General features: G+C 43.8%; 1 protein-coding gene across 1 annotated transcript in view; it reads left to right on the top strand.

The window, feature by feature from the left end:
• Window positions 1-23,637, top strand: part of LOC122814628 (spindle pole body component 110-like) — a 750,577-nt gene that overhangs the window by 658,878 nt on the left and 68,062 nt on the right. Inside the window, exon 8 of the mRNA XM_044087100.1 lies at window positions 16,823-16,954. Coding sequence (XP_043943035.1) covers window positions 16,823-16,954 — 132 coding nt within the window. The remainder of the gene's footprint in view (window positions 1-16,822; window positions 16,955-23,637) is intronic.

The following is a 23,637-nucleotide window of genomic DNA, read 5'->3' as shown; positions in this document are numbered from 1 at the left end:
ATAGCAGCTTCCATAACGCTAGTGCTGTTAGCAAGGTATTGTATGAGGGTACGGCAATGGATGCTTGCAGTGCAGTGGTCAATAAGATGACAGCTCCTATCTACACTGACAAGAATTATAAGGATTTGCAGGGAACACATTACCTGGTGGGTCAGTGCAGAAGATGTTTCTCAGGGCTGCCCTTTTAATTTTCCAACACCCGCAGCTGTGGTGACTACAGATGCCTCCCAGCTAGGGTGGGTGGGCATTACTTGGAAATGGCAGTCCAAGGCAATTGGTCCCACTTAGAGGTCAATCTTCACATCAATGTACTAAAAATGAGAGCAGTCCTATTAGCATTGGAGGTGTTTCAAGATGCTCTCCCTTCAGGGATGATTGTCATCTAGATGGGCAATGTGTCAGTAGTCTGTTACATCATCAAGTAGAGGTAAACCAGATCTTATCCTGTATGTCAAGAAGCTCTGAGAGCTTGACAGTGGGAGATCTCTTCTGGCCACTTTCATTTGGCAACACATATCCTTGGAAAGTCCAGAGTGCTAACAGACAAACTGAACAGGTCTGTCTTAATACCTCACGAGTGGTCTCTCAACCTTTGTGTGGTGGAAACAGTTTTTCATCAATGGGGCCAGCGATGCTGCAGTCTCTTTGCTTCCCCTCTAATTCCAAGTGTGGCAAGTACATCAACTTGATCCCTCCTGAGGGGAAGTCACCAAGAGACTCTCTAGTTCACAGTTGGCCCCCTGGCCTCTGATACGCATTTCCTCCTTCCCCTGTAATTCCCAAATTTCTGCAGACAGCATCTCACAAGAAGTGCAAAGCAGTCCCCATTGCTCTATTCTGGCCTCAATAAGTATGGTTTCCCTTCCTGTGGCCTCATGTGTTGGACCCCCTTTGGGTGATGGATCCTAACCAGGATCTCCTGTCTCATCCATTGGGGATGACTCAACAGGATATTTGGACCCTCAAATTGATCCCATGGTTTCTCCACTTCCAGTGATGGCTAGATAGTCCAGATTTTCTTCCCCAATTAAACACATTCTCACATCCTCTCAGAAAGATTCTGCTAGGAATGTATATAATAACACATTGAAAAGATTCTCCCTTTAGGCTGTCCAGAGGCAATTAGACCCCCTTTCGGCACCTATTCCTGCTGTCCTATAATTTTGTGCTTCCATTTTTAACAGTAGTACTAGTTATTCTACTGTAAGGATCCAACTTGCAGCTGTCTCAAATTTTCATGTAGGACTTAACCATTCCTCTTTGGCATCATCTAGATTATGCCAAGCCTTTGTTAAAGGTAGCTTTTTACTCTGCCCCACCCCCAACTCCCATTAAGGATCCTACTCCACCATAGGATGTAACTATACTTCTTCAAGCCCTTATTTGACCCCCACTTTGAAGCAGCTGTCAAGGTGCACTTAATATTTTTTTCTTGGAAAACTATTTTTCAGGTTACGATTACATTGGCCCTTTCCTCTAAGCCATCACGTCTAATTTTTCACAATAACAGGATGCCTCTCTGTATTAATCCCTCTTTTGTACCTAAAGTAGCTACAGATGTAGCTAAGAATCATTCTGTTAACCTTCCTGTTTTCTTTCCAAAAATTTCCAACAAAGGAAAATACATGATTGCACCCTTTGGATGTGCATAGAAAACTTTGATTCTGCCTCCACAGAACCAAAGTTTTCAAAAAGTCAAACCAGCTATTTATTTCCTTCTTCAAAGCCAGACTGGGTAAATCTGTTTCAAAGGTGGCTTTAGTCAAATGGCTCACCAATTACATTTCTTTTGTGTATAAGAAAAATGGATTGATACTTCTGAAACCTCCTAAGGCTCATTCCACTAGACCAGTGGTCATATCCTCTGCCTTTTCATCTAGAGATTTTGTAGATGACATTTCTGGAGCTGCCACTTGGTATAACACTCATACCTTCATTGCTCACTACAAATTGGGCATTCTTTTTAGAACTAGAGCAGTGTTTTGGCTCCACTGTACTGAAGAATATCCATTCTTGAGGATCACCTGGGTTTTTTTCAGCTAGGTAGTCTGCCCAATCGGTTGAGGAATGGATGAAGAAGACAACATCAGATACAACAGTTATGTACTCACCATAATTATGCATCTGCGTTGTCTGTTTTTGTCCTTCCTCAACTTCCCACCCTGCAACCCCCTTCCCATTTTAATTTTTTTCCTGGTCTTCTAGTTTTACCTGAGGTATGTTATATTGCCTGACCGTTGATGAGATCCACTCCTTTCTTCTTTCTTTTCCTTCTTTCATGCAGTCTAACTGGGATGTTATTGTCAGTTTTACTATATTATTGCACCTTTTACGTGCTATAGACAGTGGTGTAGGCTGAAGGCAGGGCAAACCCGTTCTGAGGTAGTTCTAGTTAGACAGGATAATTATGGGTAGGGGAAGAGCTTGAACTATGGTTCTAAGTTTTTAGAAGTGGCTGAAGTCAGATCTGAGGTTGGATCTGAGATGCATTGGTTGAAGAATGATGAAAACAGACAACATAGATGAAGACGATAGTTACGGTGAGTGCATCACTTTTGTTTACATTTTATTTATGTTACAAAGTGGCTGAAGTGAGTACAAGTTCTTTGGCAGATTATTCAGCTGTATATTTACACTGCATGACTGTGGTTCTCTATCAGTATACTTCCTGCTAAAACTACTCTGTACTTTCATTCATACACTGTTTTACTATCACTCTACCCATATATTTCCCTCTGTATTCTCTTGCTCTGACTTACTGTGGTCCTTCTTCCATGTCTTTTATGTATAAAAAGTACTAACTTTATTGCCTTAATATAATGTAACAGCTTAGTAGAATTTTTTTTCTTTCTTTCATTTCAAAGCCTGTGGTCATTACATTTGACCTCAATAGTGCAGGAGCTCTGCCACAAGGCAAGCACCTATAAGCTTACTGAGAATTTTGTCATTGTTTAAAGTAAGCATATTTTTCATGAAGGACCTTGCTGCGTATTAGCCTTAATCAGTTAAATACTTGCCTACTCTGTGATTAAATGTCTCAGTGAAATAGTCCATGCACTCTAAAGACCTCTACTAAGTTGGTCACTGTTCCATCTTGCCTGACCAGTAGGCTCTTCTATGTATTCCAGTTATTTAGTTTCAGGAAATAGCAGGTAACCTGTTTTACTCGCATCTCTTTATTACTATCTTTGTTCTGACTATAAACTGATTACTCTCACTTATAAACTAACCTGAGGTTGGGAAGCCTTCTTGGCTTTGCTTCGCTCCCCTACCCTTCCCCCAACTGACATTCACCCCTTCTTACTCTAATATTATACTTCGTAAATACATATTTCACTTGAGTCCTACTCCAAAGCCCTCCCTAACTGACCTTACTATTTCTATACATACACTTCTATTTCTTATTTCCTACTTTCCTTTCCGTATTTAATTTTTAGCCCCATTTCCAACTGTCTTCCCCCTCCCATACTGCTTTGCAGTATGGCCATTTATAATCACAACCCTCCCAAATAATACCTATCTGTTCTGCATTTTATGTTTTTCTTTTCTCAAATAAACCGTCATTTCTTCTTATTTTGACATCTTTATACTCTAACCTGTAATACCCCATCTATTCCTTACATTCCAGAGAAGAACAACAACCTACCTCTCTTCTTTTATAGATAATCCTTCTCTCCTTACCTATCCTCTTCCAGCTCTCAGAACCACCATCATGGAATCTTCTGCTGCCCTGCAACTTCTTGTTTCCTTCTTCATTGCTACTTCCCCACTACCTGAGATCTATAAAATACAGATTCTAGTACTTAATTATGCTACTCTTTAGCGTATCATCTATTCTCCTCCTCCTACTGTGCCATTTTTCATCCTACCATGACTGAGTAAAAATGTTAAGTTGTCAATCTCGCCTTCATTCTTGCTGGATGGGTTCGGAGCCGATCCTCGGCTCCGACTCGGCCACTTACTAAAGCTCGAGAGCTAATTTTACCGGCTCGAGGCAACCCTATATCCCATGATGCAAGGCGATAACTACCCAGATCTCGTTTGCCGCTTTCGCTTGCGAGGTGCATTTTTACCGACTCCTGGTAAGTTTTTCAAACTTCAGACTTTTAGTCACTCCCCTTTAGTTTTAATCCACTACTGTTGTAGTTTAACACTTAAAGTTTAATTCTAAACCTATTCCCGTTAGTGTTTTTCCTTTTTTTCCAGTTATTTATCCCTATCCCCTAAGTAGGCCCTAAGCCTCCCCCTTTCCTAATTTTTTGTCAGGGATTCTGTGTGGTGTTTGGGTGTGTTTTGTATCCCTGTTTTAATTTTTATTTGCATTGGGTGTTTATTGTGTGTGTGTGTTTTTGTAACTTAGTGCTCCCTCGACGCAGTTATGTCGAAGGACACAAAGGTCTCAGGCTTCAAGAAGTGTGATTCGTGCTGTCAGAAAATGTCTCTGACAGACGGTCACACTTCTTGTGTTTACTGCCTGGGACCTCTGCACCTGCAAGACTCTTGTGCTGTCTGCCACGCCTTCAGCGCAAGAGTCCTGCAGGGGCGCAGAAACAAACTAATACCGAGGGGCTTATTAAAGCCTGAGAGCTCCCCGACTAAGTCTGCTCCGGGGAAGCCCTCGAAACCAGTTAAGCCTTCGGCTCCAAGCCCTAAGCCATCGGCTGCTGGTTCACCTTCTGTGACGAGATCGGCTCTGGCCGGAGCCGATCCTCCTATGTCACAGCTTACAGCATCGGCTCCACCCGGCGCCGATGCCGCTAAATCTAGGCACTCACTGTCGGCTCCGGCTGGAGCCGACATATCCTCGGCTCCTTCGGCTCCACCCATCTCCAGGAAGAGATCAAGATCCCCTTCGTTAGAATCTATACATTCGGCTCCGAGATCAACCTTGCTCTCGGAGCGGAGCTATCGGAGCCGGTCTTCTCGGTCGTCCAGGCTATCCGACCACGACCTTGAGAGAGTGGTGAGTAGACTGTTAAAGTCTCAGGCATTGGCCCAAATGTTCCATAGCCCGTCTCAACAGACAGTAGCTATTACACATCCACCTAACATTCCTCCTTCGACTCTCCTACAGAGCTCGGAGCCGGAGCTCCTCGGAGCCGTGACTGTTTTGGCTTCGGAGCCGATACCACCTCCCCCTTCGGCTCCATCGTCCTCTGCTCCGATCTCCTCCTTGATGCCTTCATTGGAGGGATCCCGGCATCTGGTCTCTCTCGTCGGCTCCGAGGGGGCGAGTGGCATCGGACCCTTGTCCGACCCCGTTCTCCCTCTCGGAGCTTCGGCGCTGGTGAGCTCAGCCCCGACATCAGCCTCGGAGCCGTCCCTGTCAGTGCGGCTTGGGGTTCCTATCTCTTCGGAGCGGGAGCCTTCTGGCCTCTCTGATGGGGGAGCCTTCGAGGTGATGAGGAGTGTACTAGCCCCAGGGCTTAGTCAACAGTCAGTACCATCAGCTCCTCCCACTACAGTGCCTGCTGACGTCTCTTCCCACTCTCTTGCTTCTAGACCCAGAGATCCAACGCCTCAGGTTTCCCCACATGAATATCTTCCTCTTCCGAGGCTTCTCCTGACCCGTCAGGTGAGCCTCCTCGGAAAAGGACATGTAAGAGGAAACATCTAGACTCCCCCGAGTCTTTTACATCAAATACTGACTTGGATGAGTCGGGGGGATCCCCGGGGGGATCCCCAAGGTCCCCCTCTGAGGATGTCTCTTTCTCAGACATCCTTGAACTCCTTAAGCAGAGGGGGAACTGGCCTTCCCTTAATCCTTCCGAGGACGAGTCGGTATACCTGGAGGCGTTCGGGTCTCGACCCTCCACCTCCTGGGTGTCTCCGCCTTTCGACCCTCTTATGGACGTGGTGGCTTGGAAGGCGAGGATGGCCCCGGATTTGGTGGAACCCATTCCTCAGAGGCCTTCTAAATTCATCATGGCTCCACCTGATAGGCAATTTTTGACGAAAGGTGTCCCGGTTGATGCCATGGTGGTGGCTGCAGCCACCAAGAAGGAATTAGCTGATCCTTCAGTACCTGTCCATCCTCCTAACAAGGATTCCAGGACTATGGATAGGTACAGCAAGCGGATTTTTTCTTCAGTGACCTTTGCCATGCGGTCGCTGAACTACTTGCGTCACTTCACCCGCCTTCAGAGAGATGTTCTTAAAGAATTGGGAGAAGTTTTACAGGATCCGTCAGCTGCTGGGTCCCAAGATAAAATTAACTCACAGCTAGGAATCCTAAACTCCATTGTTAACTCCTCCATGCGGCTCATATTATATGCAGCAGATGGAGCGAGTAGGGCTGCAGGCACAGGAGTGGCTTTAAGGCGTCAATCCTGGATGCGGCTTTGTAATTTTGCAGACCCCTTCAAGGCGTCCTTCACAAACTCTCCTTTTGATGGTTCGACCTTGTTCAGACCTCAAGTGAAAGACACCTTGACTAGATGTGAACAAGATGGCAAGACTCTTTCTGCCGTAGGAGTCCGTTTCTCCACCCCTTCAAGACCTTACCCAAAAGGTCAGAAGGGAGGGAAAATGTGGTTCCGCAAATCTCAAGGAGTCACGCCTGACGCACGAGGTCAGTTTACCCCCAGAGGCAGAGGGGGTAACAACAACAGGCGCCGCCCTAGGGGCAGAGGGGGTCTGCAGAATCAGGGTAGCAGGGGGTCTCTCTCTGACAAACCCTTCCAGCATCCCTGAGATGTTGCCCGATTGTCCACCTTCGGAGGCAGTCGGGGGAAGATTATCGTTGTACCCAAAAGCCTGGCTTTCCCTTTTTCAAGACAAATGGGTACAGTCGATCATATCTGAGGGTTACAAAATTCCCTTTATCCAAACCCTAATTCAGCAAAAGGGAACCCTTCCAGACGTTCCACCCGGTCTAAGGGAACTAGCAGTACTAGAGATATCAAAACTGCTAGCAAAAAGAGCCATCCAGCCAGTCCCAGCAGACCAAATAGGATCCGGAATCTACTCAAGGTTCTTTTTAGTACCAAAAAAGACAGGGGACTGGAAACCAATATTAGATCTCAGCAAACTAAACAAGTTTGTGAAGAAAACAAGATTCCGGATGGTCACGCTTCAGTCCATTCTACCCTTTCTGGGCAAGGACAATTGGATGTGCTCGGTGGACCTTCAGGATGCGTACTATCACATAAAAATTCACAGGCGCTCCAGAAGGTTTCTCCGCTGGCTGGGGCCAGTCACTTCCAATTCAGAGCCCTGCCATTTGGACTCACTACAGCCCCCAGAGTGTTCACCAAATGTATGGCAGCGGTTACGGCTCACCTGAGACGTCAAGGATTCCAGGTGTTTCCATACCTAGACGACTGGTTCCTCACTGCCACCACCAGGCATCAACTTCTCCAAGCCAGAGATTACACCATTCACATTTGCAGAGGGCTAGGAATTTCTATAAATTTAGAAAAATCTGCCTTGTCGCCCTGTCAATCTATTACCTTTATAGGCGCCAAACTGGACACCGTACAACTTTCAGCAAAGTTAACAGACCAAAGGATCTTGGATATTCAAAACCACATCCATGTGATTCTCCAGAGCGACAAAATTCAGGCCAGATTTGCCCTGAAAGTATTGGGTCTTATGGCGGCTGCCATAACACTTCTTCCCCTTGCCCGTTTTTACATGCGTCTCCTACAATGGATGCTGTTCGCCCAATGGTCTTTTCAACGATTTCCCATGCGTCACAGGATCATGATAACCCCAATTTGCAAAAGGCATCTGACCTGGTGGATATTGTCCCCTCAAGTCCATCAGGGCAGACCCTTTGTTCCTCCAGCCCCGGTCGCCACGGTTACATCAGACGCCTCCCTGATCGGGTGGGGGGGGCATTATCAGGGCAGGATGGTCCATGGCACTTGGCAACCTTTCGAATGCCACCTGCACATAAATGTCCTGGAGATGAGAGCAGTGCTTTTAACGTTGCAAGCCCTCCACGACTCTCTTCCCCTGGGGACTATTGCAGTCCAAACGGACAATATATCCGTAGTGTGGTATATCAATAAGCAGGGCGGAACCAAGTCCTATCCACTGTGACGAGAGGCACTCAGACTTTGGCAGTGGGCAATCTCCTCTCAGCAGTTTCTGATAGCAACGCATATCCCTGGGAAATCCAACATCATAGCGGACAGGTTGAGCAGAGCTATTCTCATGCCTCACGAGTGGTCTCTCAAACAATCTGTGATGGAAGAGATTTTTCAGAAGTGGGGCATTCCTTGCTGCGATCTTTTTGCTACACCTCAAAACAGCAAATGCCCCGACTTCTTCTCCCTCTTCCCCCTTCCAGGCCATCCCCCCAGAGACGCTCTAATCCAAGATTGGCCCCGGGGACTTCTCTATGCTTTTCCTCCTTTTCCTCTAATACCACAAATAATTCAGAAACCAACCGCCTTGAGAGTCAAGATGATTCTCATTGCCCCTTATTGGCCTCGACAGATATGGTTTCCGTTCCTTCATCGTTACCTTTTGGTACAGCCATGGCATCTGGACCCGGTTCCAGATCTTCTGACCCACCAGTCGGGGCAGCTGCACCAAGCCATACCTTCTCTCAACCTCACTGCTTGGTTGCTCCACTTCCATCCCTAGCCATGCTTCCTGTGATTTCTAATCCTGTCCGGGATATCATAGTAGCTTCCCTTAAATCTTCCACCAGAAGGATTTACACTAGTAAGTGGCAACGTTTCTCCTTCTGGGCAAAAGCTAGGAACATAGATCCCTTTACTGCTCCGATTCATTCGGTCTTGGACTTCCTAGCCGAAATTTTTCACTCAGGATCTTCTTCCTCCACAGTAAAAGTTCAGTTGGCAGCCATTTCAAATTTTCATATCGGTTTGTTGGACCACATCATGTCACATAAACTTTGCAAGGTATTCCTTAGAGGTATATTTTTACTTAAACCTCCGATTAGAGACCCCCCACCACAGTGGGATCTAAATTTGATCTTAACATCCTTGATTCTTCCCCCTTTTGAACGTGCGGCTACCTGTTCATTGAAATTTCTTTCTTGGAAGACACTCTTTCTGGTCGCCATTACTTCTGCCAGGAGAGTATCTGAGCTTCATGCCCTCTGCATTCGTCCTCCCTACATAATCTTCTACAAAGACTGAGTTTCTCTAAGGACTAATCCGCCTTTCTTACCCAAAGTGGCATCGCAGACGAACTTGAATCAATCTATTGATCTTCCAGTTTTTTTCCCAAATTATTCTAATAGAGCAGTACAAAAACTGCATTATCTCGATGTTCACCGCCAACTCAGATATTATCTGGACAGAACCAAACAATTTAGGAAATCTGATCAACTGTTTTTATCCTATGCAGAGAACAGGAAAGGCCTTCCAGTATCCAAGGTAACCCTATCTAGGTGGCTGTCTTCTGTGATTACATGCATTTATCAACTCAGAGGCAAAGAGTTGATTTCTAGGCCAAAAGCCCATTCCACCAGAGCACTAGCTACATCTACAGCTTTTCAGACTAGACTTCCAATAGACACTATTTGTGCAGCAGCCACATGGGCCTCTCCTCATACCTTTGTTTCGCATTACAAATTGGACTTGGCCTCCAGAAACAGAGCAAATTTTGGTTCCACCGTTCTCAAGAGTCTGTTCCATTGAGCCACCCAGGATAAAGGTGCTAGGGACGCGGTCCCATCCAGCAAGAATGAAGGCAAGATTGACAACTTAACATTGAGAAGTTATGTACCTACCATAACGTTCCATGTTAGTTGTCTTCTCTCGCCTTCTTTCTTGCGTCCCTCCCACCATCCCCCTAGCCTGGTCAGACCGAGAAGATTGTTCCTCTTCCTTGAAGAGTCCTGATCCAATTTTTCCAGCTAACCAGCTTACTAGTGTCACTAGATCAGGTTGGTCTTTTTAGGGGAATTATTACCTCTTCCTCCTCCTCTCCAGTTGGAGGAATATATTGCATAATTTTTCCTTAGCTACCAAACGAGATCTGGGTAGTTATCGCCTTGCATCATGGGATATAGGGTTGCCTCGAGCCGGTAAAATTATCTCTCGAGCTTTAGTAAGTGGCCGAGTCGGAGCCGAGGATCGGCTCCGAACCCATCCAGCAAGAAAGAAGGCGAGAGAAGAAAACTAACATGGAACATTATGGTAGGTACATAACTTCTCATTTTCAACTACAGCATTGTTAGATTTAATGGTAAAGAAAGAAGAACTGATATGAACTCATTACTTTCAAGAAAAAGTTTGAGCTGCTATGTATATTGGAACATGAAACCGATTGTGCATTTTCACAGAATCACAATTACAGATACTGTCTGCGGTCATGAACTTTAAATTAAATGGGATACATTATTATAAAAAGTGTTGATGAGCTTGTTAATGAGTATAATTCTACCATTTTGTGAACATGAGTTTGAGTGCTGCAGTAGCTGGTGGTTAAAGAGTTGAGATTTTAATGCTTTGTTGAAAGTTAAAAAAGAAGACGTGTGTTTGATATATGGAGAAAAGGAGTTCCATTTGGGACGGGACACTAAGAAGGCCTGAGTGGAAACATAGAGGTGGTGAAGAGGTGCTGATAGAAGTGATTTGGAGATAGTAGATGCTCTTTGTCTCCTAGGATGTGCCTTTGTTTGGACTTGGAGGCTTAGGATTGGCAGATGTTAAAATGGTGGAGTTTGTACAGGACTGAGACAAGACTATAGTGAGCTTAAAAGTGTGTGGTTAGCATTTTGGTTTTGCTAAGAAAAGTAAAGTGGTGGTGTATTTTGGAAGAACTAATGAAGCGTCAGACTTTATTATGGAGTCCTTGTAGGTCCGTGAGTATTTTAGCTAAGCTAAACGTTAAGGGCATGGTACAGTGAAGGGCAGGAATGATGGGAGAGTTCGTCATAATTTTTTATATCTGAAGTTTTGTGTCTTTATAACAAAGAAGCAAGTTTAAGAATGGTGAAATTGTAAAGTGAAAAATGTGGAAGATGGAAAATTGGGTGATTGTTTACATTGGAACATACCATGGTACTTCGCTCAGCTGTGGACGGTGCCGACTTGATCGACAGCATAATAGAGCTGTCAATTAATTGGCACTTGTTTGTAATTGTTGCTCTAATTTTGTGCTTTTTAAAGATTAAAAAGTCTAAGTAGGTTTAAATTTAAAAATTGAAAACCTAATGGGCATTACTGACTTAATGTTAGAGAAAGACTGCCACACACATTCAGCAAGGGGTATGCTCCCTTCTGCACCTCCTGCTTTACACAGTTTTAAGTGCCTTGCAGTCCTTTGGGAGGGTATAAACTCCCTGATGGATGTTATCCTGTTTTATTCCTCATTTTCTTGCAAACTGTTTGATTTTATATCAACATTTATTTCTTAAACAAATAAGAGGTCTGACATTATACAGTCTGTTCATGTCACACTAGGGGTGGTGATTGCTACCGTGCATCCTGGCATGTCATAATATAAATAATTTCTGAAAATGTTTGATAATGGATAGTAGTAGTTAATAAGTTCTACTTGGTGGAAGAAAAGTAGTTGTGTGCTGAAAAAAACAAATCTCTATGGTTTACTATCAAAATGTGGATATGCGGTTTGACAAAACGGGTTGGTCAAACGTGTTTTCTACCAACACCTATGATGTTGAACTGAAAGTGTACAACTTCATATTAGCAAAAATGAGTGCACATTTGCTAATATTAAATCAACATTCTGAGCTGCAATCATGATACAGTGCGGATCGGGAAACGTTCCCCTTTCATCACTGTAGTGCAATCTTGGAGTTGGTATATTTAATATGTAGGGGTTGTTATGGGCACAGCCCCCTGTATGGGGGGTGCAGGGGGGGCTTGCCCCCTACAAAAATGATACCAGTAACATGGACTTTCAACATTGGAGCTTCCAGTGTTCAAATGTCGATTCCATGGTTACCATTTCTGACAATTTGGTAATGCGGTATTACCAAATTCGGTGAAAAAAAGTCGATCATTATGTGGAAAAATTTTTGATTTTCCACATTTTGATAGTAAACCTGTGTGTGTGTGTGTGTGTGTGTGTGTGTGTGTGTGTGTGTGTGTGTGTGTGTGTGTGTGTGTGTGTGTGTGTGTGTGTGTGTGTGTGTGTGTGTGTGTGTGTGTGTGTGTGTGTGTGTGGTTCTACTTCACATAATCTAACATCTAAATGTTCGACTTTCATATGGTCAAGACCATACGATCGAACATTTGAATGTTTGAAAATGTGAAAATAAAATAAATTAGAAAAAAAATAATGAAACGGTGCTAGCGGGATGCAAGCCCCCCTGCACCCCCCCCCACATGGGGGCAAGCCCCTCACACCCCCTGCTATTAAAATATACCAAGATTGCGGTAAAGGGAAATATTCCCATTCCACTCTCTGTGGATATCCCCATTCAGACCGTTCGAACTTTTAAAAGTTCAGTCATATGGACTCGGTCATATGAAAGTTGAGCTTTTAAAAGCTTGACCATCTGAAGGGGACCCATATCTCAAAATGCATTAGCTCAAAGCATTCCTTAAAATGGAGAACAACGACATTTGTGCTGTAACAGAAACCTGGTTCAAGTCAGCAGAAAGCACCACTGCACTACCAGGCTATAACTCATTCCACACCTTTCAGCCCCAGAACTTGGACTGAAGCTCCAAAGGTGGTGGTGTTTCCATATTTATAAAGGATGCGCACACCTCTAGACTGGTAGCCCAATAAATGCATCACTGATACTTCAGGTATAGCTAACATTTGGTAAGACAGCGATTCAGATCATAGCCTGTTATAAGTCCCCAACTATGTCACAAGACACTCACTCCACATTCCTAAGCACCCTGGAGAATATTAGGGTCCGACCTAACACACTCATACTGGGCAACTTCCACTACCCCCCCCCCCCCCCCCATTAGCTGGGAAAACTACTCATATACCAATACACTTGACCAACGTTTCCTGGAATTCATTAATTCCAATGCCCTGGACCAGCTCGTTCTGACCCCCACTAGAGGTAGCAAAATCCTTGACCTGGTCATTACTAACATAGGCGGCTCTTGCTTTACACCAGTAGTCAACTCCTCCCTGATTAGCTCTGACCACAAACTAATCACCTTGGAAATCTACACCCCCCCCCCCCCAACGGTAACCACCATGAAAAACTTCAACAAAGCTAACTTTGGGCTGCTAAGAAGAAAGGTGGCTAATTTCACGCCACCCATGCAAATGGAGAATAGTTGCATGACCGCCAAATCATACACCAATGCACTGTACCAACACATACACCAATGCATGGATCTTGCCATACCCAATAGAACCAAGATGCTCTCCTCCAAAAAAAAGGAAGCCAATCTGGTGGTCCCCTGCCATAAGCAAACTCTACAACAGAAGGAGGAAGCTGATGCAGAATAAGGTGAAGTCCCAAGACTGGAAAAACTCCCTTATCAGCCTCAACAAAAAGTTGAGATCCCTCATCAAATCCTCTAAAGCTAGCTGCGAAAACAGAATTGCAGCAGATAGTAAAGACAGCCACAAGACCTTCTATAGTTATGTAAAGAACCTCCACGGCAATACCCAGATTTGCTCTGAGCTACTGCACAATGGTACCTCCTATACCGAGCCAACAGATATTGCCAATATACTGTCTGACAGATTCAGTGCCAACTTTACCCCTCTCCCCCCCAAAGGACCAATCATAATACCAGTAGATTGCAAGGCATCCAGTATTACTGCTGCACAGGTTAAAAAAGCACTATCCAAGGCCAAGAATACAGCTTCTATGGGACCTGACAATATCCCTGGCTGTTTTCTACATGAACTACAGCATGAACTGGCACCTCACCTGTGTGCCCTGTTCAATCACAGGCTCACCTCAGGTTTTGTCCCTATCAAATGGTGCACTGCTATAGTCATCTCTCTCCAAAGAAGAAGGAGGAGTGACTACAGACCCTGGGAACCATCGCCCCATTAGCCTGACAAATCTGATATGCAAAGCTATGGAACGCATCATCATGGACCTAATAAACAAGGATATAGGGAATCTCCAAACTCTGGATCCCACACAGTTTGGTTTTGTGAAGGGTAGATCATGCCTGCTCAACTTGGTCGACTTCTTTGAGTCAGTCACCAGAGCTGTGGATGAAGGCAAGGTAGCTCATACAGCCTACCTTGATCTGGCCAAGGCCTTTGATACCATTCCCCACTCAGGAGTCATAGAAAAACTCACTAAGCCAGGCATCAACCCCTGTATCACTAAGTGGTTGCAAACTGACTCACAGATAGAACCCACAGTGTGAAAGTAGCTGACTCCAAGTCAGACTGACCACCAGTCACGAGTGGAGTCCCACAGGGATTGGTCCTGGGTCCTGTCCTGTTTGGTATCTACTTCTCAGAAGTCCAGTCCAACACGATGGGAGTCTGGCTGACAAGGTTCGCAGACGATTGCAAGTTGGGAGCCATTATTAACTCCCCAAGTGATGTTGACATCCTACAGAAAGGCCTTGCTGAGACCAACAACTGGTGTCAGAACCATGGCCTTAAACTCAATGCCAAAAAATGTGTCATCATCCCTTTGGGAAAACCCAGTTCCCATGAACTACCACATCAATGGTTGTCCACTGAACACAGACAGTGTTATAAGAGATCTGGGAACACAGGCTGACAGCAACCTTTCTTTTGACCACCACACTGCCACTCTGGTCAGAAAATCCTTCTGTGTGGCACATCTCATTACTAAGGGTTTTGCATCCAGGAAGAAAGAGGTCATTGTCTCCCTCTACTCTTCCCTCATTAGGCCAATCATCGAGTACAATGCCCTATTTGGCATGTACCTCACTAGACACCTGCAACAACTGGAGAGGCCGCAGAAGTACCTCACAAAGAGAATCCTAGGCCTTAAAGTCTTGTCCTGTATGGACAGACTCAAAAATCTCCAACTATTCTCTGTCTCATATCGCCTTCTTAGAGGCGATCTCTGCTTGACTTATAAATCCATGTCTGACCCAGCTCTGTTAGAAATGCTACATCTGAAGAAATCCCAATCCCTCCGCACCACACACTCCAAAGACCTCAACCTCATTACCACAATCAACAGAATGTGCTGGAGGGACAGGTTCATAACCCAGAGACTGCCCATGCTATGGAATAGATTTCCCATACATGTCAAACAAAGCACCTCAATGGCCGTCTTCAAGAGAAGTATTGATGAGTGGATGGGAAATAGAAAATTCACCCTGGGGATCACTCCAGTGTCTCTACTCAACAGAGGCACTGGAAACTAAGGTCGGGTGGCACGATGCCAGGGTAATCCTGTGGGCTAGGCTTGTAAAGGCTCCAGGGCCTATGAACCTATATTTATATATATATATATCTGTATATATATATATATATATATATATATATATATATATATATATATATATATATATATATATATATATATATAGATAGATACATAAAACTACACACACACACACACACACACACACACACACACACACACACACACACACACACACACACACACACAAATGCTAGGGTACACAGTAAAACTGCCCAGTCAACTTAAATAAAACAAAAAGCAATGACCAGAGGATAAAAGCAATCCTTTTATTGTCCAAAGAACAACTGTATACTGGTTTCACTTAAAATACAAGCTTCTTCAGTGCTTATTAGTGCATATTATTATGTAAATAAAGAGTCCTTCTTATACTGAATTCAAAAAGTCACTTGAGTGTCTTGCATTAATCAGGTTCATACCATCCAATATCCATATTATGCAATTTATTGTATCTATATTTCATTTGAGTCAGGTCTAAAGAACTAGATTTTTTATCCTCCATTTCTATATCATGCTGAAAAGACCTTCAACATTCTATTACATTAATTTAGCCAAAGAACAGAACATTGATATCTATTTATCATACTGCAGGTGTGAAAGGTCCTGTGACTTCATTCCACCAATTAGATATTTGCCATCGAATGTCAGTGTAATGCCATCCATTTTACATTTGTTTATTTAAACCAGTTCTAAAAACACCCCCTGTGTTTATTATCCGACATTTTGCTTTAATGTTTAGAAGTTCCTGACACAGAATAGTACTCTTTGAACCTTTTGAAATCTGATTTAGATTGTTAATTAGCTTATGGTCATGGAGTTAAAAGTTTGCTGAGCTTCTGCCTAATACTTTTTGGATTGGAATGGATTAAAGAAATGTGTTTACAGTGAGTAGTAAAACAAAGTAGTGAACTGTGAGATAAAATGTGCCTCATGATGGATTTTTAAACTTTGTTTTGATGCCACACCATCTGTCACTGCACAGCTTCTTCGTGGCAAGAAAGGGAATAGAGGAAATAGATGCAGTGTGGTATGGTGGTACCCTGACAGTAGGAGAGGCTTTTCCTCTTTGGCAGATCCATAATCACATTCCCTCTACACATCAGAGTGTGACATTAATTCACTTTGGGAGCACAAATCCACTCCTTCAGTTATAGGTTACCAGCATGTGCTTCTTCTATAATTTTTGTCTGCCTTAGTAAGATTTTCTCTTCAATCATAGCCCATAACCAGAGAAGAATATTACCCAATGATGATGAGCAGTCAAGCATTTATAGCAGGAATGCCCACCTTTATGCCTGGCCGCTTCATTTTCCAGTACTATTACATAAATCTGTATCTCCTAGGGCAAAGTAAGGACTACACCATTCTGCACAATGGTGCCAGACAACTGTGCCTTAAGAAGAAAGCCTGCAACAGTGTACAATACTACTTGGGTGGTAAATTGAGGACACATAAGGGAGAAATATTGCGAATCTGTTAATTATGTAACCAGGATTGTCATTTTTTAACCTTGTATCCTAGCAGGAAACTATTTGAGAGGTGATCATGAACAGTTTAAACCTATAGCACATCATCAAAAAGAACAGGCAATTGAAGAACAGAAGGAGGAAACTGGATCAGGAGACTTAGAAGATGAATTGGAGAAAGACACAGGTAAGAGAATTGTGATGTCTGAGAATAAATCATTCAGTGTTTTCTGATTCAGAATGCTTACCCTTGCTCAGGACAGATAAAGCCTTGGTCCAGCTGAGTGGGGCTAAATATCTAAGTACTACTGACTTGACCAAGGGTTACTGGTAGTTACCCTTGGCACCTGCAACAAGAGGGAGGGTAGCTTTTGTGCTCCATTTTTGGTTTATATAAGTTCACTTAGATGCCCTTTGGGATGAAGAATGTCCCAGCAAACTACCGTAGATCAGTAGAGCCCATCCTTGTAGGAGCTGGGGACTATGTTGTTTACCTGGATGATATTTCAGTCTACAGCTGGTACTGGAAAGCATATGTTCAATACATTAGGGAGGTGCTGGGCAAACTAATAAGTGCAGGGTTAACTATTAAGGCCAATTAGAGCCAGACTAGAATGGTACGAGTGTTTATCTGGTTGGTAGTATAGATTTTGGCAAGATTCAGCCTGCCAAAGTGGGGATTATTCAAGCAGGGCCTAATCCTATTACAAAGGACACAAACCCAGATAAACTTCAGAGACAAGGGATTGGATAGTGTGCCAGACGGGTGTAATCTCATTTCAAATGTCATTTTCTGAGGCTATTTCAAGAAAAGATGGCTGAGGTCTAGATGGGGGGAGAAGATGTGATACTTAAGAAAAAAACATGCCACCATTTCCCAAGCCAGATATATGACCTGCACTCAATCCTGATAAAAGGTGAAACAGCTAACGTAAAAAAAGTGGTTTCATCTGTAATATGTGTGTTTTCAGTGGCATGAAAAGATTTGTAAAATTGTAACCTTTTTCTATGCAACATTTAAAAAAAATCTGAAACTGTAACATCTGATGTTGTCAAGCTTCATGTAATCCTTGAAAGTGGGCTCGGTCACAAATCTTGGAACCAGCTTGGCTGTTATTCCAGCTCATGCCCTCCAAAAACTCTCTAGCTGCACCTTACACAGAATGCTCCTCTGAAAGTTACCTCAGATCTTGTTTGTCGATTTAAAGTGCCACAAGCATTTTCATTCCTCCTCTCAAGCTAGACGTTACTTTCTGTGTAAGTTTTTCAAAATCCTTTAAATCTTTAAAGCTTTTAAATCTTTAATATCTCTTTTTTTTCTATATTTTAGCTACCCAGCTCATCTTTCTGAGCATGCTTGTGTTCTCCATTACCATCATTGGTAATCCTATTATCTTTTGAGGTATTTTCTCGTACCATTGTTGGTACTCTCTTTTCTATTCCCTTTACCTTTTCAGGTAATTTCTTGAATACTGTTGTTGGTATCTCCCTTTCCTTTCATAATACAAAAAAAATATATATATATATTCTTTTTTTTTTTTTTTTCATTTTCTCCTCTAATGATTGAGAAAACTAAAGGCACTTCTGGCTTTAGTAGATGCCAGAAGTGTGATCATAAACTCCTTAATTCAAATGGACGTTTTCTGTCCGTGTACTGCTTGGGCCCAGTGCATCTTCAGGAAGACTGTGCCATCTGTCATGGCTTTAGCCACTGGGCCCTAGTAGAAAGAAGAAATAAATTAATATTGAAAGGTCTTGTGAAATCTGACTTTGATGAGGCTGTATCTGCAGCCAGTTCATTCTTCCTCCTCGTCATCCTCCAAAAGAGGAGTTATTCAGTTCCTTCTCATCCCTTGGAACCAACTCCTAAAAAGGCCAATACTTCCCCGGCTCCCATTGTTTCTTCAGAGGCAAATGGGAAAACAGCTTTAGCTTCGGTACCATCAGTGCCATCTTCTGCACCGACATTTTCGGAACTGACTAAGCATTTTGAACTGATTTCCTCTTACTCATCTGTTCCTCAGATATTGGAACCAAAGGAGTATTCTTTTAAGGATCTTCCAAGGACAAGATACTATCCTTCTATTGATCCATTTGCAGACCGACCCCTGATTCCCTTTTTGAACAGTCCTCGGTCCCCAGTGATCTGTTCAATCCATTCCACCAAGAGCCTCATGGATCCTGATGTCCTGAGGCTGGTGGATCGGCTACTGGCCACGAGGGGAATTTCCACCACTTCAGTTCCAAACCTCCCTGGTTCTGGAACACTTTTTACTCATAAATCAACTATTATTCCTCCACTGACTCCACTTGAGACTTCAGAGCTCCCGGTGCCAGCAGCCCCATTTTCCACTACTTTAGTACCAATCAGACCTATGTCTCTGGAACCGATCACAGCCTTGAGACCTCATGGGGCTGAAGCTTCTTTGTCAGTTCCAGGGGGCATGGTTCCACTTAATTTTTTTCTGACCTATCCATGCTTCTCAGGGCTTCAGCACACAAAAGCTCAGCTCTGTCTTCTGCTTGGAGGTGGCTTCCTCTGTGCGGGGTGTGACCACGGTTCCAAGAGAGTCTGTCTTGGTTCTGGGCTCCCACCCCTAGACAGGGGACCTACTTTCCAAGCTATGGAGAGGGCCTTGTCCATTTTGGGCTCACAGTCTATACCACTTTCGTCGGCCAACAACCTAGTCTTTCCCCTCGTCCAGAGCTACCATCAGCCACAGCCCTAGGACAGAAGGCACATAAGCCTCAAGATACTACATGGTAGTTATGTCCTCTTCAGATACCTCTCCGGCACATCCGACAGAAGAGGTAAGCATGAAGAGAAAGTGTAAGAGGAATCACTTGGACTCTCCTGAATAGTCCTACACAGAAGATACCAATTTTGATGAAGGGGAAGGTTCCCCAAGGTCACCCCCAGAAGATGTCTCATTTGGAGACATTTTAGAACTCCTAAAGCAGAGGGATGGCTGGACATCCCATCAACCTTCTTCTGAGGAGTCGGTGTACCTGCAAGCTTTCCGTGTCCGACCCTCTGCTTCTTGGATTTCTCCACCCACTGACAATCTTTTTAAATTGATTGCTCAGTGGGCTTGGAAGTTTCCGGATTCCATCAACCCAATCCCTAAGAGACCAGACTGTATGTTGTCAGCCCTGGAGGATCATCAACATTGGTCTAAATGTATTCCAGTAGATGCCATGGTGGTTGCAGCAGCCACCAAAAGGGAACTCGCAGACGAGAGGAGTCCCACTATCCATCCTCCTAATAAGGAGTCTAGGACTATGGATAGATTTGGGAAGCACGTATATGCTTCATCGACCTTTGCGCTCAGGTCATTGAACTATATGGCACACTTCAAGAGACTCCAGTGAGACCTGGTAAAGGAACTTTTAGATACTCTGACAGGAGCTGTAGTAGCTTCCCAGATGGCACCCGTTGATTCATTTGTAATTCATCCATGAGGCTCATGGGCACATGCAGCTGAAGGGATGACTAGGGCAGCGGGTTCAGGAGTAGCTATGAGGAGACATGCCTGGATGAGCTTATGTGAATTTTTGGAGCCATTTAAGTCTTCTTTCTTCAGTGCTGCTTTTGATGGAACATCCCTTTTTGGGCCTAAAGTTAAAGAGACCCTTGCTAGATGTGAGAAAGATGGAAAGACCCTGTCTGTCGTGGGCGTACATTTTTCCATTCCTCAACAGCCCTATTCCAGGAACCAGAGGAGTGGATCAAAAAGTCCCAAGGGCCTTTCTAGGACTCAAGTGGCAGCAATGGAAGATGCCATGCTAGAGGCAGAGGTGGCCCGCATAATCTGGGTTCCAGGGATTCTGTTCCTGGTAACTCCTACCAGCACTCCTGAACGGAGGTCTAATTACCGTCCTCTGGAGGCATTTAGGGGATACTTATCCGTGCACCTTCCTGCCTGGCTTCAAATGACATCCAACAATTGGGTGCAGAGGATTATATCCAGAGGTTATAACATTCCCTTTTCAGATCATCTCAATCATCCAGCCAGAATGAATCCCAGATGTTCCTCCTAGTGACAGGGATGCAGCAGCTTTAGAAATACAAAAACTGCTCAAAAAAGAGTCATCCAAACAGTCCCACCAGACCAGATAGGATCCAGATTTTACTCAAGATTCCTTTTAGTGCCAAAGAAAACAGGAGGCTAGAGACAGATTTTGGATCTCAGCGTGTTGAACAAATTGGTTCAACATACCAAATTCCAGATGGTCATGGTTCAGCCTATACTTCCGTTTTTAGGAAAAGACGATTGAATGTGCTCAGTAGATCTTCAGGATACGTTTTTTCACACAAAAATAGACAAACTCTCCAGAAGTTTTCTGCGCTTCCGGCTGGGAGCCAGTCATTACCAGTTCAGAGCCCTGCCCTTTGGTCTCACTACAGCCCCCAGGGTGTTCGCCACATGCAATTCAGTGATAGCAGCTCACTTTAGACTGCAAGGATTCTGGGTGTTTCTGTATCTGGACGACTCACTCATTAATGTAACCACCAAGCATCTACTACTACTACAGCAAGGGACTATGTCCTTCAAACATTCTTTTTACTGGGAATCACTGTAAAACTACAACAAATCTCATTTAGAACCAACTCAACATTTAGAGTTCATTGGAGCAGTATTAGACACAAACACCTGCATTGCTTCTCTACCCCAAGAATGGCTTCAGAGAATAAGTCACCGGCAAGTCAGCCAGATCATTCACAACAGAACAGTGACTGCAAGATTGTTATTACATGCTTTAGGTTTTTTGACAGCCTCTATCACCTTGGTTCTTCTTGTCAGGTTTCACATGCAAATTCTACAATGACTTCTAGCATCACAATGGTCACTGCTGACCCTTCCTCTATCTTATTAAGTTCTAATCACCAATTTATGCAAGAAGGACCTGAGTTGGTGGCTTAATTCCAATGGGATTCTAACCGTTGGGCCGTCTATTTGTTCTTCCTCCACCCCAAGCCGTAGTGACCACAGAGACTTCCCAGATAGGGTGGGGGAATTATCTGGGAAAGACAGTCCAAAGCCAATTTGCATATAAATGTTTAGATGTGAGAAGCCCTGCCCTCGGGAACAATTGCAGTCCAATTAGACATGTCAGTGGTTCGGTACATCAACAAGCAAGGGGAAAACAGATCTTATCCCCTTTGTCGAGAAGCAATCAGGGTATGGCAATGGGCAATTTCATGCGGACGCTTTCTTGTGACAGCGCACATTCTGGAGAGCTCCAACATGATTGCGGACAAATTGAGCAGGTGCATTCCAATGCCTCACGAGTGGTCTCTCAACCCTTTTGTGGTGGAAAAGATAGTCCATCAATGAGACCAGCCATGCTGTGATCTATTTGCATCCCCCCTGAACAAAAAGTGCAGCAGCTACTTTACTCTGGTCCCCCCTCTGGGGGCTTTCCAGTCTACTTTACACCTTTCCTCTGATTTCCCTTATTTCTCAGTTTTTGGAGAAAGCCAAAACGTCGGAGAACAGAATAATTCTCATCGTCCCCTTTTTGGCTACGACAAATGTTGTTTCCCTGTCTTTGGTCTCACCTAATTCAGAAACCATGGATACTGGACCCAGATCCAGATCTGCTGTCCCATCCAGACGGGCTAATTCACCAGAACCTTCACAATCTCAAGCTCACTGAGTGGCTTCTCTAGTTCCCATGATAGCCAGGCATGCTACCCTCACTGCCTCAGTTCAGCGAATTGTCCTAGTTCCTCACAAATCTTCTACTAGATGACTGTACAGCAGCAAGTGGCAGAAGTTTTCAAAATGGGCAACAGACAATGATTTTGATCCATATTCTGCACCATTTCATAAAGTACTGGAATTTTAGCATTGCTTTTCGATGTAGGGGCTTCATCTTTGATTATTCTTGTACATCTAGCAGCAATTTCAGATTTTCATAATGGTCTAGATAATTATGTTCTAATATCCCACAAGCTTTGTAAAGCCTTTCTGAAGGAGCATTACTGCTCAGGCCTCCATTCAAGGATCCCACTGCACCTTGGGACCTCAACCTAGTGTTAAAATCTTTAATTGCTTCCCCTTTTGAACCATCAGCAAGTTGTGAACTGAAGTACTTATTTTGGAAGACCTTATTTTTGATCACTATTACCTCTGCTAGGAGAATTTCAGAATTACATGATTTATCTTGCAAATACCCTTACCTGACCTTTCATAAAGATAGAGTGGCTTTGAGAACAAATCCTTCCTTTTTACCAAAGGTGGTTTCTAACACACATATCTATCAAACTATACAACTTCCCGTATTCTTCCCCAATTTTTCATATAGAGGTGAATATTGCCTTCATATGCTAGATGTTCACAGGCAGTTACATTTTTACCTTCACAGAACAAGAGAATTCAGAAAATGTAATCAGCTATTTGTTTCTTTTTCCTTCCACTGCTCTGAGCAAACCAGTTTCTAAGGTTACTTTGGCTAAATGGCTCAAAGACTGTATAACCTTCATTTATAACAAATGGAAAGTGCAACTGCCGGGACCTGTAAAAGCACATTCTACGAGAGCAATAGCCACTTCTGCAGTCTTTCACACAAATGCTTCTATAGATGATATATGTACAGTGGCTACTTGGGCATCTCCTCATACCTTTATTATTCATGACAAACTGGAGATGGTCTCTAGGGGACGAGCATCATTTGGTTTGATGGTTCTCAGGAATATTCTTCCATGAGACCTCCCAAGTTTTTCGTAGCTGGATTATGTGAAGGTTGACAACATCAGATAAAGAAGTTATGTCTTACCATAAAGTTCCATCTGTGTTGTTGATATTCACTTATTCTTGACATCCCACCCACCTTCCCCCTGCCCTTTTTAGGTTTCTTGGTGGA

The sequence above is a fragment of the Protopterus annectens genome, chromosome 1.part1 (genome assembly GCF_019279795.1).
Source record: "Protopterus annectens isolate FY-2018-M chromosome 1.part1, PAN1.0, whole genome shotgun sequence".
Taxonomy (NCBI): Eukaryota; Metazoa; Chordata; order Ceratodontiformes; family Protopteridae; genus Protopterus; species Protopterus annectens.
Note: the sequence above shows the minus strand (reverse complement) of the source record. Positions and strands in the feature narration are given on the sequence as shown.